The sequence below is a fragment of the Leptonychotes weddellii genome, chromosome 8, assembly GCF_054177405.1.
Source record: "Leptonychotes weddellii isolate Sample4059 chromosome 8, ASM5417740v2, whole genome shotgun sequence".
NCBI lineage: Eukaryota > Metazoa > Chordata > Mammalia > Carnivora > Phocidae > Leptonychotes > Leptonychotes weddellii.
The window spans coordinates 109,532,568-109,548,564 of record NC_138376.1 but is presented as its reverse complement, the minus strand read 5'-3'; the positions used below and the strand labels follow the sequence as shown (position 1 = coordinate 109,548,564).

Below are 15,997 nucleotides of genomic sequence, written 5' to 3'. Positions count from 1 at the left end.
AGAGGTGGCTTTTAAAAATGAATCTGTCCTTAATAAAGCTTTTGTTTTTAAATTTTTTTATGGAATGGAACATGTTCACTTATAGAACAGAAAATAAACAAAAAAGACAATCAAAAGAAACAGTATCCATGAACCTAAAAGCCACAATTTTTTTCTCCAAGTATATACACATTAAAAAGTTCAATTCATATTATATAATTTTATATCCTGCATTTTCATATAAACTTCTTCCCATGTTACAAAAGATGCTTTGTAATTCTTAACTGATTATATTACTTTCCACCCAGTAGATTAAGATAACTTAATTAACCATTTCCACATTGACATATATTTTGGTTGTTCTGCATTTTTCACAAATGTATAAATAATCATCCAGAAGACTCCACATAATGCTCTCAGTATATTTGTGATTATTTCCTAGGCACAAACTTTCCAAAACTAGAATTACTGAATTAGAGATATTTTTACAATTGCATTCATTTTGCCAAAATGGTTTCCAAAACTTTGTACCAATTCACACAGCCTTGTCAATGGCGATTTCACCATATATTCATTTGCACTGAGTTACAATTTTACAGCCAAAAAAATTTTAATTTACATTACTAATTAAACTGAATGTTAATAATTAGCATTCCCTCCTTTGGTAGTTACACATACATGCTCTTTGTATTTTATTTTAATTTTAATTTACATTACTAATTAACATTTTAATTTACATTACTAATTAAACTGAATGTTAATAATTAGCATTCCCTCCTTTAGTAGTTACACATACGTGCTCTTTGTCCATTTATCTATGGGGATCTTAGTTTTTATAAAATAGTTTTGTATGAGTATTTTATATATCCGGGATACCGGGCCTCTGTCTCATCTACTGGAAATATTTTTCCTTTGCAATGTTTTTCAAATTAATTGTACTGTTTGGGTCATACAGAATTTCTAAGTGTTTCCAGTCAACTCTATCATTCTTTTACTTTTTTTTTCTTTTTAAACTAAGCACTTAAAGCAGATCTTTCTGGTGGCTAAAGGGATTACTTGTTTGAAGTAGAACCTAGGAAGCCCTGTCAGTAGTTTAGGTGTAAGATGAGGGCATGATATACCAAAGAAACTGAGGAGATAAGTAAAAGTTTAAAAATTTAATGACTGACTGATTGTGAGAGATATGAGGGAAGCGAGAAAAGGCAAAATTTGTAATTTGGGGCACCCGGGTGGCTCAGACGGTTATGTATCCAACTCTTGATTTTGGCTCAGGTCCTGATCTCAGGGTTGTGGGGAGTCTGCTTCTCTCTTCCCCCCCCTGCCACTCCCCCAGCTCGTGCTCTCTAATGAATCTCAAAAAATTCATAATTTCTAGCTAATAAATTTTCAAATCTGACAGAAATGGGAGATATTCCAGAAAACTTTATTTAATATATCAATACTGGGCCAAAAATATTTCAAATTGAAGAAATTGATAAATATGTAAAATAATTCCCCCCGCAAAAGCACAAAGTTCTGCTTTATCAATTACTTTTCTTTAATCTAAAAAAAGAGAAATCTGTGTTTTAATCCAGGTCAGATATGAGAACCTTCTTAACAATATTTAGGAAGCTAGCATGACATCTTTACTAAAAATCTGACAATGGCAACACTTAAAAAAAAAAAAGACTCAATCAGTATTACTCAGGAACTCTTCTTGCAGGAGAAAAACAAAAAATAGACTAGGACATTAAGAAATATACATGATAAAACACAGAGTTGACACCAATAGCATGATATAAGAAAAACTGATAAAACTGGGTACTACCAAAATCAAAACTTTGTGACACCCTGTTATAAAGACAAAAGAGAAGCTACAGACTGGGAGAAAATATTTGCAAAACAAGGACTTGTAACTACAATATATTAAGAACTCTAAAAACCAAGTAAAGTTAAAAAGCGGGAGGGGCAAAAACAGACATTTTACTGAAGGTGATATACAGATAGTAAACAAGCACAAGAAAAGATGTTAATTTCAGTAGCTATCAGGTAAATAAAAATTAAAGCCATGATATCAACATATCTATCAGAGTGACTAAAATAAAAAATAGTGACACACAAAATGCCAGCGATAATGTGGAGAAACTGGTTCACTCACCACTCATGTTGCTGCGTGGAATGTACAATGGTGCAGTCAATCTTTTTGAAAACAACTTGCCGGTTTCTTATAAAATAAAACACTAGGAAGGCAGGGAACTCTGTGGGCTCTCTTTCATAATAGTACTAATCCCATTCATGAGGGCTCCATGACTTAATCATCTCCCAAAGGCCTCACTTACTAATACCATCATTTTGGGGCGTTAGGATTTCAACATGAATTGGGGAGAGGGGAGGCAAACATTGAGACCATAGCACAACCCAAATGTCCTTCAATGGTTAAACTGCTAAATTCTGGTACATACATACCATGGAATACTACTGAGCATTAAAAAAAGAAACAAAGTATTGGTACATGCAAGAACTGAGATGAGTTTCCAGGCAATTACTACTTGCTGAGTGGACAAAAAGTCAACTCCACAAGGGTATGTAACGTACGACTCCATTTATATAATATTTTTTAAATGATAAAATTTTAGAAATGGAGAATAGGTTAGTGGCTGCTAAGGGACGGGGCAGCAATGGGTTGAGAAGGGATGGGTGTGGCTACAAAGATGGGTGTAGCTACAAAAGAGTAACAAGGGATTCTTAGGGAATTGTTCTCTATCTTGACCATGGTGATATAGGAACCTATTCCTGACAAACTATTTAGAACTAAACAACACACACACACACACACAGAGGAATAAACATAAACTGGGGAGGTATGAATAAGATTGGTGGATTTTATCAATGTCAATATTCTGGTCATAATATTATGGTATAGTTTTGCAAGTTATTACCACTGGAAGACACAGGGTAAAGGGCATAGGATCTTTTTGTCTTATTTCTGACAAATGCATGTGGATTTATAATTACCTCAAAATAAAAAGTTTAATTAAAAAAAAAAAAAACTAATGGGATTCTTTCCAGGGATGGAGGGGTGTTTCAAATAGAAGGACATTTACTATTTTTTTTTATTACATACTCCATTAATAAGTTCAAAGAAGTATAAGCATATCTGCACTTGCACAAATAGTAAAAAAAAAGTAATTTGATACACAGCACTTTAATATACATTCCTGATTTAAAAAGAAAACAAAAGACCAAACAACAAAGAAATATAGAAATATTAAGGTAACAATTAAAAAATGATAAAACATTAGAGTATTCACACTAAGGCCAGAGATAAATCATTTTTGGAAATCATTTAATACTGAAATGGAGGAGGCACAATGGGTACATCCTGAGAACATACCTATAACTTAATCTAAAACTCATTATAAATATAGTAGGGTAAGTTATAAAATACAGAGCACTGGAATTCTTTCCATTGCATTTTCTCACTGTAATTAGAACATGTTAAAAGCCATAAATTAATATAGTTACTATACAGTTCATTTATTCAATCAACAGACAAAATTTACACACATCCACAGTGTCTTAGGTACTCTATTAGGAGTTAGAGATTCAAAGATCACCAACATAAGACATACTTCTTACTCTCATAGAGCTTACACTCTAGTGAAATATTAATAACATTCAGAGAGATGGCATTTATTAAATATTTACGAATGTCAGTTATGTGCCAGGTGGTAAGAGAAAACAAGATATTAATCCCTGTCCTCCAGGAGAATCCAGAAGATTAAAAGGTAAATCAGTGTATATGATACAATGTAAGTAAGATGAGAGGCACACTGGAACAACTTCCAGACCATCCTTATGAGGTAATGAAAGCGGTTCAAAAAGTGTAATTTGTACTGAGTCAGTAAGAATAAGCTAGCCAGGTTAAGAGGAAGTCAGTGATTCCAGTAAGGAGCAGCATGTAAAAGAGAGTATGGAGCTTTACCAGTCAGCAAGTATTTCAGTGTAATAATCTTGATTTTTTCCTCACCAAAAATTCTTTGCTCTAGAAATTTAGAAAATTGTTTGCACTAAGATTATAGAAATATAACTTCACACATTTTTAAGTTGGTACCTACCACTTTTCATCAGATGTTTAAGTATAAAAGATGTAATTTCTGTACATCAGATATATACATCTAAAAATTATAGCATTCTTTCAACTGTATCATAACAACTTGATATAATTTTAAAACATACAAAGCTCCTTCTTTAAACATCAGAAATAATACATTTTGTAACTTTTTAACCTATACTCCCATTTACTTATCCTATAGAATTTATTAAAAGAATGTATTTGTATGCTCAAAAGTCCTAACTTGATTATCATAATTCTCTGCAACAAAAAATGTATAAAAATTGAAGTTTAAACTTATCAAAATTTCCTGTGAGATAAGATGCTAAGTGTTAAAATTTTTTCTCTGGATTTCCTCTGAGTGTTAAAATTATGTGATTATTGTAATGCATAATTGATCAAAACAGTATCAATGCTACACATTTCAATCATTAAAAAAGGGTAAAATTTATTGGAAATGCATCTTATACACAGCTAAACTGTGTATCTAGGAATCAGTATGATTTATTGTCATACAGAACCAGAATTGGTTCTGTTCCCACTTACATTTTTACAAATTTAACATGAGAGAAAATTCATTCATATAAAGCAGCAGATAAGAATGGAAGTTTTATCACAGCAAAATCACTGAATTCTTTTAATTCCTTTCCTTCTGGGTTATAGGCTAAAAAGCATATAATCACCTATCATCAAATACTATTTTTAATAATCTCTTAGCTGACATTTCATATAGGTCAGCTTCAAAATTTATTTTAAAACTAGAAAAGGATTTGTCACCCCATCATTAGAGTTATTCACTTTCTCAATTCTGTAAAGCATACAAAAAAATCTTACAAAGATTTATCATTTTCTTTCATGACGCTGAGACAGGATTATTCTAAGACACCAACAGGATTGGGAAAACTGAAATACTGTTCAACATCCTTTGGCTAAGAAAACAAAACAAACAAAACTCAAAACCAATTTAAATGTTTTTCTCTTATCACTTGTTTTTAATGTATTTCTGAAAAAAAAAAACCAAAAAACCTCAGAGCTGAGGATTAGGCTCATTTAGTTTGAGAATGTCTGCCATATAACATTAAGAGTAAAACCCGTTGTTAATGCCAAACCAGCCAGCCAGTGGAGGCTTACTTTCTCAGAAAAATATGACATAATTTTTCAATTCGAATAAATATGTTAAGCCACGTCTGCATTCGCCTCATCTCATCTGAATTCTAATTCCAAAATTTCAGTAAGCCACAGATCCTTAAGTCACTTGGATGAAACAAGGCACTACCCACTTCAGCATTTCTCTTTTGTTGTTTGGCTCTTGTATCAGGAATGATATTCTTTAAAATAATGAATAGAAAATGAAAAGGTTAGGTCATTTCATGAAAACTCTTACATTTTGGGGATTCAGAACACTGCAACACAGGCCTGGTTTTAACATGAGGCTTTACCCTTAACAGATATACTTATAAATGTAAGCAACATATGAAAGAGACTTTTCCACTGTGGTCCTTCCTTCTCCTCGTCCCCACAGCTAAATCTTTTCACACTCTCTCATACATGACTCTGGTCCCAAACTGTTCCTCTCCGCCCTTCCAGATAAAATCCCAAATGATCAAACAATGGCTACTAATATCTAAGGATAATTCCTCCTCTTCCCCCTTATAAAATGTTCTGTCTTCATTCCCCAAATTAAAATGTTGCTTTTGACATCCTTTCTCATGCCCTGCATTTTCAAATAAATGCTTATTCTTTACTCTGATCTTCTTCCATATAAAACAGGAAAGACAGGATGCTCTCCTTAATACCTTAATTAACAGAGACTTCACTACACCAGTAATTTGAATTGTCCCTTTTTTCTGGACACCGTGGAAGGTTTTCCACCTTCCTTCCCAGGGCAACACACCATAAAAATACTCATGATACATGAGAGCTTGCCTTTCTTCTTTAAAGTAGGAGAAGAACAATTTGAACAGGATGTGGGAAAAGAGAAGCAGCATACTACTTTGCTACCCTGATCAAAGGAGCTTTGTCAGAGAAGCAACAAGCTGAGAATTGGGGAGATGATTCCTGTAGAATTTCTTGCATACTGAAGTTTGAAGAACACTGGTTGGTATGTGTAGAGCACAAATCACAATAAGTCACCAAGAGCAGTCTTCTGTTACACAACAGAAATCAGACCCATATATATGGCAGCTACAGGAATTACGAGACTGCAAATATAAACAAGTATTTTTAAAGCATTTAAAGAAATACAAGTGTTTAAAAAATATAGTAACAAAAGACTATCAGAAATGGCTAGGTTGATTTAAAAACAACAAAAAAGAGAACATCCAGAAATAAAAAATGAACATAGAAACTCAATAAATGGGTGATACAATAGGATATATGGAGGTGAACACAGACCTAAAGAAATTACATAGAACATAGCACAGAGAGACAAAGGGATGCAAACTATGAAAATATTAAGAGACAAATAAAGGAGAAAAGTGCAACACATGTCTAATCAAAATTTCAGTAGAGAATACTTGAACAGATAATAGCGGAGAATTCTCCAGAATTTATGATACCCATCTGTAAATCCAGGAAGCCAAAGTCCCAAAGAAGGTAGACGAAAAGAAATCAAGTCCTAGAAAATCAGAATATAAGTTATAAGAGAGTGATAAATTAGCTATACTTTAAAATTAAGAACTTTTGAACATCAAAGGACTTCATAAATAGAGTGAAAAATCAAACTATGAACTTGGAGAAGACATTTGCAATGCATGTAACAAAAGAGTAATATCTACATTTAAGAAAGGACAAACACTGAAATAAAAAAAAGGACAAAAGCAATAAATAGGTATTTCAAAGGGGAATCACAAAGGGTAATTAACATATGAAAAGATGCTCAACCTCATTAAGACTCAGTGAATTGCAAATTTAGCTTGAATTTCATGCTCACCAGATTGACAAAAATTAAAAAGTCTAATAACTTCAAATACAGTGGGTACCTTGGTGTTCATTTTATTATTCCTTAAACTGTATACACATTGTATGTGTTCTTTAATATGCATGTTTTATAACAAAAAATATTTTGTAAGTACCACTTGGATTTAGCAATGAAAATGTTTGTCTATGGCCCTGCGGAGAGCAGTTTCAGTGAAATAAAAGGCATGAAAAGTAGGCTGCAATGAGCTGAAAGGCTCTATGAGATAGGAAAGTAAAGACAACACAGACAACTATTTTAAGCTTAACTTTGAGGTTAGGCAGACAGAACTATAACTTTAGGAGAATGTCACAGTGAGAGTTTTTTAAAATTTTATTTTATTTTTTAAATAAAGGAAACTGGGGCAAATTTAGAAAGATATAGCAAAAGGGAGAAGATGATGACACAGAAAATAAAAGCCCCTGGCTATCACAAAGGTATATAATACAGAGCTCATGAATAGCAGTTAGTTTTAGACAGGAATAAGGGTTCCTACTTCATTGTTGCAATTACCTCTCTGACATTTATCACTTTTCTCCTCCCTCCATCCACTTCAGTTACAATGGGCTCCTTGATCCTCCTTCAAGCAAACCCCTGCCTCATGACTTTTGCATATGTTATTCCCTCTATTGAGAATACTCTTTTCCAATGATGCAAAGCCTGCCTTTCACTCCTGTCAAGTCTTTGCTCAGATGTGAACTCAGTGAAGCGTTCCACGAGTACCTTTAAAGTGAAATCCGCTTCTCACCCCCTACCACCCTAATCCTAGTACTCCCTATTCTTTTTCCCTGCTTTATTTTTCTTCAAAATCTTCTAATATTCCATATAATATTCTCATTTTATTGTTTAATCCCCTTTCCCCCACTTGTGTACCAGCTCCATGAATGCAGGAACCGTAGCCACAGTGCCTGGTAATGTTTGATACACAGGAAGAAAACTCAATAAATAAAAGGTGAATAAATGATTAACAGTCCCTACTTGAGGAACTGGAAGAACAAATATAATGGAACTAATACTGCATGATTTGAACAAATGAAGTAGAGCCTAGGGAATAATCAACTTACTGCCTACAGAAGAGATTACGTTTGAGTTAAATCTTGAAGCATGAGGAGTTTGCCAAGTGAAGAAAAAAAAAAAACAGACATTCCAAGGTATTGAAGAACACGGAGGTTTAAAAGGGCCTTGTACACTTGAGAAATGAAAATGGGGTACTGGAGTATGATAGGGAAGACAACAGACCAGATTTTAGCAAACCTTACAATGTTCACAGCAGAGGACACATTATATTGAGCTTTTCAATGCTAAAAACCCTTTACAGAAGATTACAGTTGCTTGGTCACTTGTTTTATTTGCAGTCAGTTTAAAGTTTACATAAAACTACTGGACTTACTGCAAAGGAAAAAGTTTGAACAACCTAATCTGTTCTCCAACTGTAGACTGTATTTTTCATAACCAACCAAAGTCATAGTATTACTACCAAATGTCTCAAACCCAAGTATTATTCAAAGAAGTCAAGACAAAAAATTCTCATTGGTGGGAAAATGGTCAAATTCAAGTGCTAGTTTTGTAGCAACTACTCTCCATTTCACCATTTATGAGTTTTTTAATGAGCTTGCATGTTGTCCTACTTAACCTGCACTTATTACTATGTTTTCAATTAGTCTACCTTCCTTCTGTACACATCATTACTGTCTTTGGGACACTGAGCTTCGTTTTGGCCTCAGCACAATTACTTAACTATCCAGGTTATTTTCGAGACAGGAGACTCTCTTGAGTACACACAGAAAACCTCAAGACAGCGTGTTAGCTCATGAGCCCATGTAGCCAGTTTAAGAATATTTAAGCACAAGACCAGAGAGGCGGCGAACACCAACCGTGCTTTTACGTTTTGCCTCTCTGGGGCCTGCGAGGGGCGGAGAGCTGGTGAGGTGGGGTAAACCCTGAAAAGGGCGGGGCTCCACTGGGTTCCCAGGGCAGGCCAGAGGTCAAAGCTCAGGTCTAAAGCTGAAGGGGCGGGGCCTGCCTTAAAAACCAAGGGGTGGTGTGTGGGCCCTGGAGGGTAAAGAGGGGCACGGCGACTCGGAAAGACTCACAGTAATAAGCCACCACAGGGTCCCGCTTGTCATGTTCCTGAGCCGTCCTCAGATGATGCTGTATGCTCTTAAACTGGGGGGGTAGTGGGGGCAGCGGAGCAAGCTCGGCCATCTCTATTCCAGGAATCACCACTTCCTACTCGCGCGCCACCGACACTTCCGCTTCCGTCTGGTAGGTCGCGCGCACGAACGCGAATGGCAAATCCCGCCCACTCTCCTGTTGCTCAGCGACAGCAAGTCAACTACGGGCTCCCAACAGGGACAGCCTCAATGTACCTCGCTCTTGGCAGTTAGAACCCAGAGAAGGCTAAGCGGCTCCGCGGTTGTGCCGCTTGTGGCACCAGCGCTCTCTGCTGGCTGCGGGTGGGAGGGAAAAGAGTTTTTGTTTTGTTTTACCTTCTTGTGTCCCCCATGCCTTTTTTCCTCCCTCCCTCCCTCCCTCCCGTCCTTCCTCCCTCCCGTCCTTCCTCCCTCCCTCCCTTCCTTCCTCCCTCCCTTCCTTCCTCTCTCCCTCCGGTCCCTCCTCCCTCCCTCCCTTCCTTCCTTCCTCCCTCCCTTCCCTCCTTCCTTCCTTCCTCTTTCTTTCCGCAAAACGGAAGGTAGAAAGGAAAAGCAAGAAGAGAATAATGTTTGTTGATTGGGAGAAAGGGTAAAGGCGTGAATTGCCTTTAATATCATTCAGAAATTATCACTTCCAGTTTCTCAGATTATCTTAATAGCGTCCTTTTCTGATTTTGGAAACTTTAAATTCACTTATTGTGGAAGATGAGAGATGATGTGTTTAATTTTTTATATTGATTTTTTTATATTGAATTCTTCTGTATTGACATATTGGATAAAATAACCAGACTCTTTTCAACTTAAATACTAAGCACATTAAGCTTAAAGAAAATTGAATTTTTGTTCCGAACTGGTGCATGAAGAATCTGAAGATCATTTATTTCTGGAGAATGATCAATAATATGTCAAGTATTTTGACTCATACCATTGTAGGCATCAGCTTTTCCTTCCACCATTAGTGACTTCTTTTTCTCTCTTTTCCATCCCATTCTGTCATTTTCCAGGACTTTACACTTTATTTGCCTCCTCCAATAACCTTCATCTGTACTGCTTTATTTTCTCAGTTCCCAGTTTTGAGGGTTCATCTTAAAACTAGTTTTCATTGGGGCGCCTGGGTGGCTCAGTCAGTTAAGTGTCTGCCTTCGGCTCAGGTCGTGATCCCAGGGTCCTGGGATCGAGCCCCACATCGGGCTTCCTGCTCCGCAGGAGGCCTGCTTCTCCCTCTCCCACTCCCCCTGCTTGTGTTCCCTCTCTCGCTGTGTCTCTCTCTGTCAAATAAATAAATAAAATCTTTAAAAAAACAAAACAAAAAAAACCTAGTTTTCATTGAAATCACACTATCTCCAAGGAAAAAGATCTCAACCTCTGAAATTTGTCCTGCCTGCTCTTCTCTAATCACCAAAACATCTACACCCCCCGCCCCCCCTCCCCCCGCAGAGACTGCTCTGTGTCCTTGTGATTACCCCTACTCCACATCCTTTGTCTATTTCTGCTTGCAGAGTGCATTACCTTACTCTGGGTCTGCCTTTTTTTTTACCCGACGAGAAATTGAGACCTGTATTCTCCCCAATCTCAGTAACATTCACTACCGCTTGATAATGTATATGCTACAGACTGAATATTTGGGTCTTCTTAACATTCATATGTTGAAACTTAATGCCCAATGTGATGGTATTAGGAGGTGGAGTCCTTGAGAGGTGATGAGGGCAGAGCTTTTATAAATGGGATTAATGCCTTTATAAAAGAGACCCCAGAGAGCTAGCTGGCCCTTCCCCCATGTGAGGATACAATAAGAAAGCAACATTCTGCAGCCTAGAAGAGCGGGCTCACTAGAACCTGACCATACTGGAACCTGGATCTTCCAGTCAGCATAGTTGGATTGGTAGAGGAACTAAAGCAAAGTGTGATAACCATAAATGTCATCTCTCTGTCCTTATGAATTCTCATTTATTCTTTTCCTATTCTTGATTGTTAACTCTGGTTGTTCTTAAAGTTCACCTAAGAAGTTTTTTTTCAAAGACCTATCTAAGTCTCACCCCCAAGCCACCCCAATGTAATAGTTCTGGGTTGGAGCCTAAATATCAGTGTTTTTAAAAGGACTTCAGGAAATTTTAATGGTATATCCAGGGTTCAGGACCAATGCCCCAATGAATCATCAATATGTAGCTGATGTTTCTCCAGTCTCTTTAAGCTAGACTCTCTGCCCTGATTGCCTTGATCAGAAGCTGCAATTCCTGCTATTGAGATTAAGGTCATGAGATATGAGTTGTTTTACCTCTCCTCTGGTACGACAGAATAGTAATAACGAGCTAGCATTTGCTGAGCATCTATTATGAATCATGTATGTTTCTAGGGACTTAACATCAATTCATTTAATCCTTACCACACCCTATGAAGAAGGTATTATCATTTTCATTATTTTATAGATAAGTGAGGCACTTAGAAATTATGTAACTTGCAGCAGATCAAAGCCAGTAAATATGAGTGTTTGATATTAAAATCCATGTCCTTTGGTTTCAGAGCCTGTGAATCTAACCACTATTGACTTTAATGTCTCTCTATACCAATATATCCTTGTACTTTAAGTTTTTCCTATTGAATGATCCTATGTCTGAAAAATCATGTGTTCTATTCCTAGTGAAAGCTGTACCTTCCTGTTATTCTCCTGATCTCTCCCTTTGAGACTGGAGGTTGCTCAGGTCCCTTTCTCATTTGCATGTGTTCTAAAGGAGGAAAGGGGCAAAATAAGCAAGTAAGTGAAATGGATTTTATGCCATCTGCCAACACATGTTCTCTTCTTTCCAAGTACTGTACTCCCATCATGAGAGGAGTATTGATATGAGGAAGAAAAGTAACAGAGACTGTTAGCATAACAGCACATTAAAATTATGGTGTGAAAGAAAATAAATATTAATAACATGAGGTTGTTTCTTCTTGTTGATGTTTTATAATGAAGAACTTACTATGAAGAAAGACCTAAATTCTCCTCCATCCAGCTCTGAACAGTTGCTGAAGGATCTCACATCACCCTCCAGGTTGGGGCTTAAATCTTGGCAAGTTAGGGGAGGACATAGATGGAATTCACCAGTGAAGCTACCTGGGCCTGGCATTTTCTTCGTGGGAAAGCTTATTTCTTTAATAAGTATAAAGATATTCATATTTTCTGTTTAATTGTTAAGTTTTTAGTAATATGTGCCTTTCAAGGAATGTATTCATTTTATGTAAGTATCAAACTTATTGACATAACATTGTTCATGCATGATGTTTCCTTATGATCATTTAAATATTCTGTTGTGATATCCCTGTTTTTTCCATTTATGATCTGGGTCATTTTCATTTTCTCTTTTATTATCCCAACCTGTCTAGTGAGAAAACAGTTTTACTAATCTTTGCAAAGAACCACTTTTTATTTCATTGATTTTTTTCTATTGTCTTTCAGTTTTCTACTTCAAGGTTTTGTGTTTTTTATCTCTCTCCTATTTAATTTGTATTTAAACTGTTCTTTTTATAATTTCCTAAGGTGAGAGGTTTAAATCACTTTATAACTTAATTTTTCTAACAGAATATTTATAACTTCTAATATTCTGTCGATTACTCTTCTAGCTGCTTTCCACAAATTTTGAGAAACTGTGTGCATTAGTATTTGTTTATAGTAGTTTTCAATTTTCCACACAATTTCTTCCTTTATCTATAGGTTAATAGATGCTATTGCTAGTTTTTCAAATACTTGAGCATATTCCTGATATCTTATTTTTATTAACGTCTAGTTTAATTCCATTGTGACCAGCTAACATACACCATATGATTTCATTATTCAGACTTTCTTATGACCCAGCGAAGAGTCCCTCTTGGTGAATGTTCCACATGTACATGAAAAAAAAATGTATAATCTGCTGGTTAGGTGAAGGGTTCTCTAAATATCAATCAGTGCAAGTCAGTTATTAGTAACGTGTAAGTACTCCATCTCTTTTCTGATGTTCTTTCTACTTTGTCAATTGATTAGTGAGAGAGGGGTGTTGAAATCTCTAATTGTAACTGAATTTATTTCTCTTTTGAATTTTGTTAGGTTTTGCTTCATATATTTTGCTACTCTGTAACTGGTGACATACACATTTAGAACTGTTATGCTTCCTGATGAAATTATCCTTTAATCATTATTAAATGTCTCTTTTATCCCTGTCATCTCCCTTGCCCTGAAACCTACTTGAGTTTTCTCATATTATAGCCACTTCAGCTCTCTTATGCTTTTGCATGATCTATTTTTTCCATTTTTTTTCTCATTATCTAGTTGTAAAAATATTTGAATGGTTTAAATACTAAATCTTTAAATATTCAAAAATATTTAAGATGGTGTTCTTGTTAATGGTTTGGTCTAGCTTCTAAAAAAAAAAAACACATCTGGACAATCTTTGCTTTTGTTTAGGGTGCTAAGACATTTTATATTTATTGTTACTATTGGTATTTTTAGATTTAGGTCTAGTGCCTTATCATTGCTTTCAATTTGCCCCATCATTTTTTGTTTCCTTTTTCTCTTTTTTGCCATCCTCTGGATTAATTGAATGTTAATTAACTAATTTTATGATTTTATTTAACTTCATTAGCTTTTTAGCCCAAATTTTGTTGTTTTGCTTTACCAGTTATCTTATATGTTACGGTATACATCTTTAAATTATCACAGTATACTTCAGGTGATAATATAAAACTTCACATATAAGAATCTTAGTATATTTGCATACTTAATTTGATTCACCAAATTTGTCTATTTTATATTTTCCTTTACCATTTTGTATTTATATTTTGTTGTTTTTTTATGTTTGTTTTCTAATTTATTACTGTATTCTCTGCCTTTATCCTTATTAGATTATTTTAGTATTTTTTAGTTTTATTTCAAAGTTCTTATTTTTACTTTTTAAATTACATTTACTATTTCTTTTTAATAATAAATGTATTTTCAGCTCTCAATTTTCTGTGTACTACAGACTTGGCCCTATCCCATGGGTTTTAATAAGTAGTATTCTGACTGCTATTCATTTATAAATACAGAAAAACTAGTTTAAATTACCTTGTTTGATCCATGGGCTTTTTATGAAATATTGATAGTCTTATTAATTTTTACTACATTTGCATTTTGGTTAGAGCAGTCAGTTTTTACAAATATTTTATATTTACACTGTATAAATGTCATATTTATATATATCATTTATTATTCAGGTGTATATAACTGTGTGCTTACAATCCTGATATAGTTACCAACAAAATGAAATCGTAAAGTAGTAGATCAGTAAGGAATTAAAAAGATTATCCAAACCAACTCTCTCACTGGATCTGTATCCTTATACATAACAACAGGTACTGTTTACAGGGGTAAGCAGGGTTTCTATGGTGGCTTAGAAATGCCATCGCCTGTCCAGCAAGGAGATAGAGTCCAGGGGGGCCAAGGAGGCTAGATTTTGGAGGGCAGAATACCTTGGAGGGGAGAATTGCAAACAAGAGAGCTTCAGAGACCTGTAAAGTGTCTCCAACTGAGTTCTGCTCAGTGTAACATCTTTAAATATCTTTCAAGGAAAAGATTGAAAGAAACATTATCCAAAATTCAGACAAGATTGAGACTAGTTGCTTTTCCCAACAGCCAAGGTAAAAAATCTCTTTACAAAGAGTCATACTTTGACAATGTACTAGAGGATAAATCAGAATAAGAATAAATCAGTGCTCATCTATGAGTGGGCAATGATATTAAGAGGAAGCCTGTTGGGTTTTTTTGGGGAGCAGGGAGAAAAAAGGTCTTCCCTGAGAAAAATCCTAAGAGACAAACCAAGACAATGTCTGTGCTACTTCTCCCTTCTTTCTTTGGGAAATAGAGACCTATTTCCTATAGCTACAACAATTTATGTAGCAACCATGAGCGCAATAAACTGAGTATTTGTGTCCCCCTCAAATTCATATTTTATTTTTTATTTTTATTTTTTTAAAGATTTTATTTATTTGACAGAGAGAGACACAGTAAGAGAGGGAACACAAGCAGGGAGAGTGGGAGAGGGAGAAGCAGGCTACCCGCTGAGCAGGGAGCCCAATGAGGGGCTGGATCCCAGGACCCCAGGATCCTGACCTGAGCCGAAGGCGGACGCTTAACGACTGAGCCTCCCAGGCGTCCCAAATTCATGTTTTAGAATCCCAACACCTAATGTGATGGTATTAGGAGGTCAGACCTTTGGGAAGTGATTAGGTCATGTGGGTAGAGCCCTCATGAATGGGATTAGTGCCCTGATAAAATGAACTCCAGAGAGTTCCCTCACTTTCTTTCTACCATGTGAGGATCCAGGACAAGTCTGTAGCTCAAAGAGGGATCTCAGAACTTGACTGTACTGGCACCCTGGTCTCAGACTTCCAGTCTCTAGAATGGTGAGAAATAAATTTCTGTTGTTTATAAGCCACCCAATCTATGGTACCTTGTTATAACACTCCGAAGAGCCTGAGAGGAGTCAACCAGCTTGCGGGTAGAATTTTGAGAGTGGTGGAAAGATAACATTTCCAAAATACCAAAGGATTATCTGATAGAGTCCTCAGAAAGGATTTGCCTTGGTAAGGTGGCAAAATTAATCCTTCAGTAAGAACTACACTGGTTCCATTTAACAAAACTTAAAAGGAAGCACAGAGGATCAACCATTTCCAAGTAACTTAACTGTGCCCCAGAATAAAGTTTAAGAATATTCATGAGAAGAAAATAATATCCCTCATCCAACAAGGTAAAACACACAATGTCTGGCATCGAATAAAAAATTTACTTCCAAAGGTGCAGGAGAATAGATCCAAGATAAA

At 35.7% G+C, this 15,997-nt stretch overlaps 2 protein-coding genes across 2 annotated transcripts in view; one reads left to right on the top strand and one right to left on the bottom strand.

Moving 5' to 3' along the window:
- The window catches only part of VTA1 (vesicle trafficking 1), a 64,333-nt gene extending 55,079 nt beyond the window's left edge, over positions 1 to 9,254 (bottom strand). Inside the window, exon 1 of the mRNA XM_081829091.1 lies at positions 9,122 to 9,254. Within this exon, the coding sequence (XP_081685217.1) occupies positions 9,122 to 9,233 (112 nt within the window). The 5' untranslated portion in view covers positions 9,234 to 9,254. The remainder of the gene's footprint in view (positions 1 to 9,121) is intronic.
- Positions 9,213 to 15,997, top strand: part of NMBR (neuromedin B receptor) — a 54,561-nt gene continuing 47,776 nt past the window's right edge. Inside the window, exon 1 of the mRNA XM_006729095.3 lies at positions 9,213 to 9,293. The gene's annotated coding sequence lies outside the window, so the exon portion shown is untranslated. The remainder of the gene's footprint in view (positions 9,294 to 15,997) is intronic.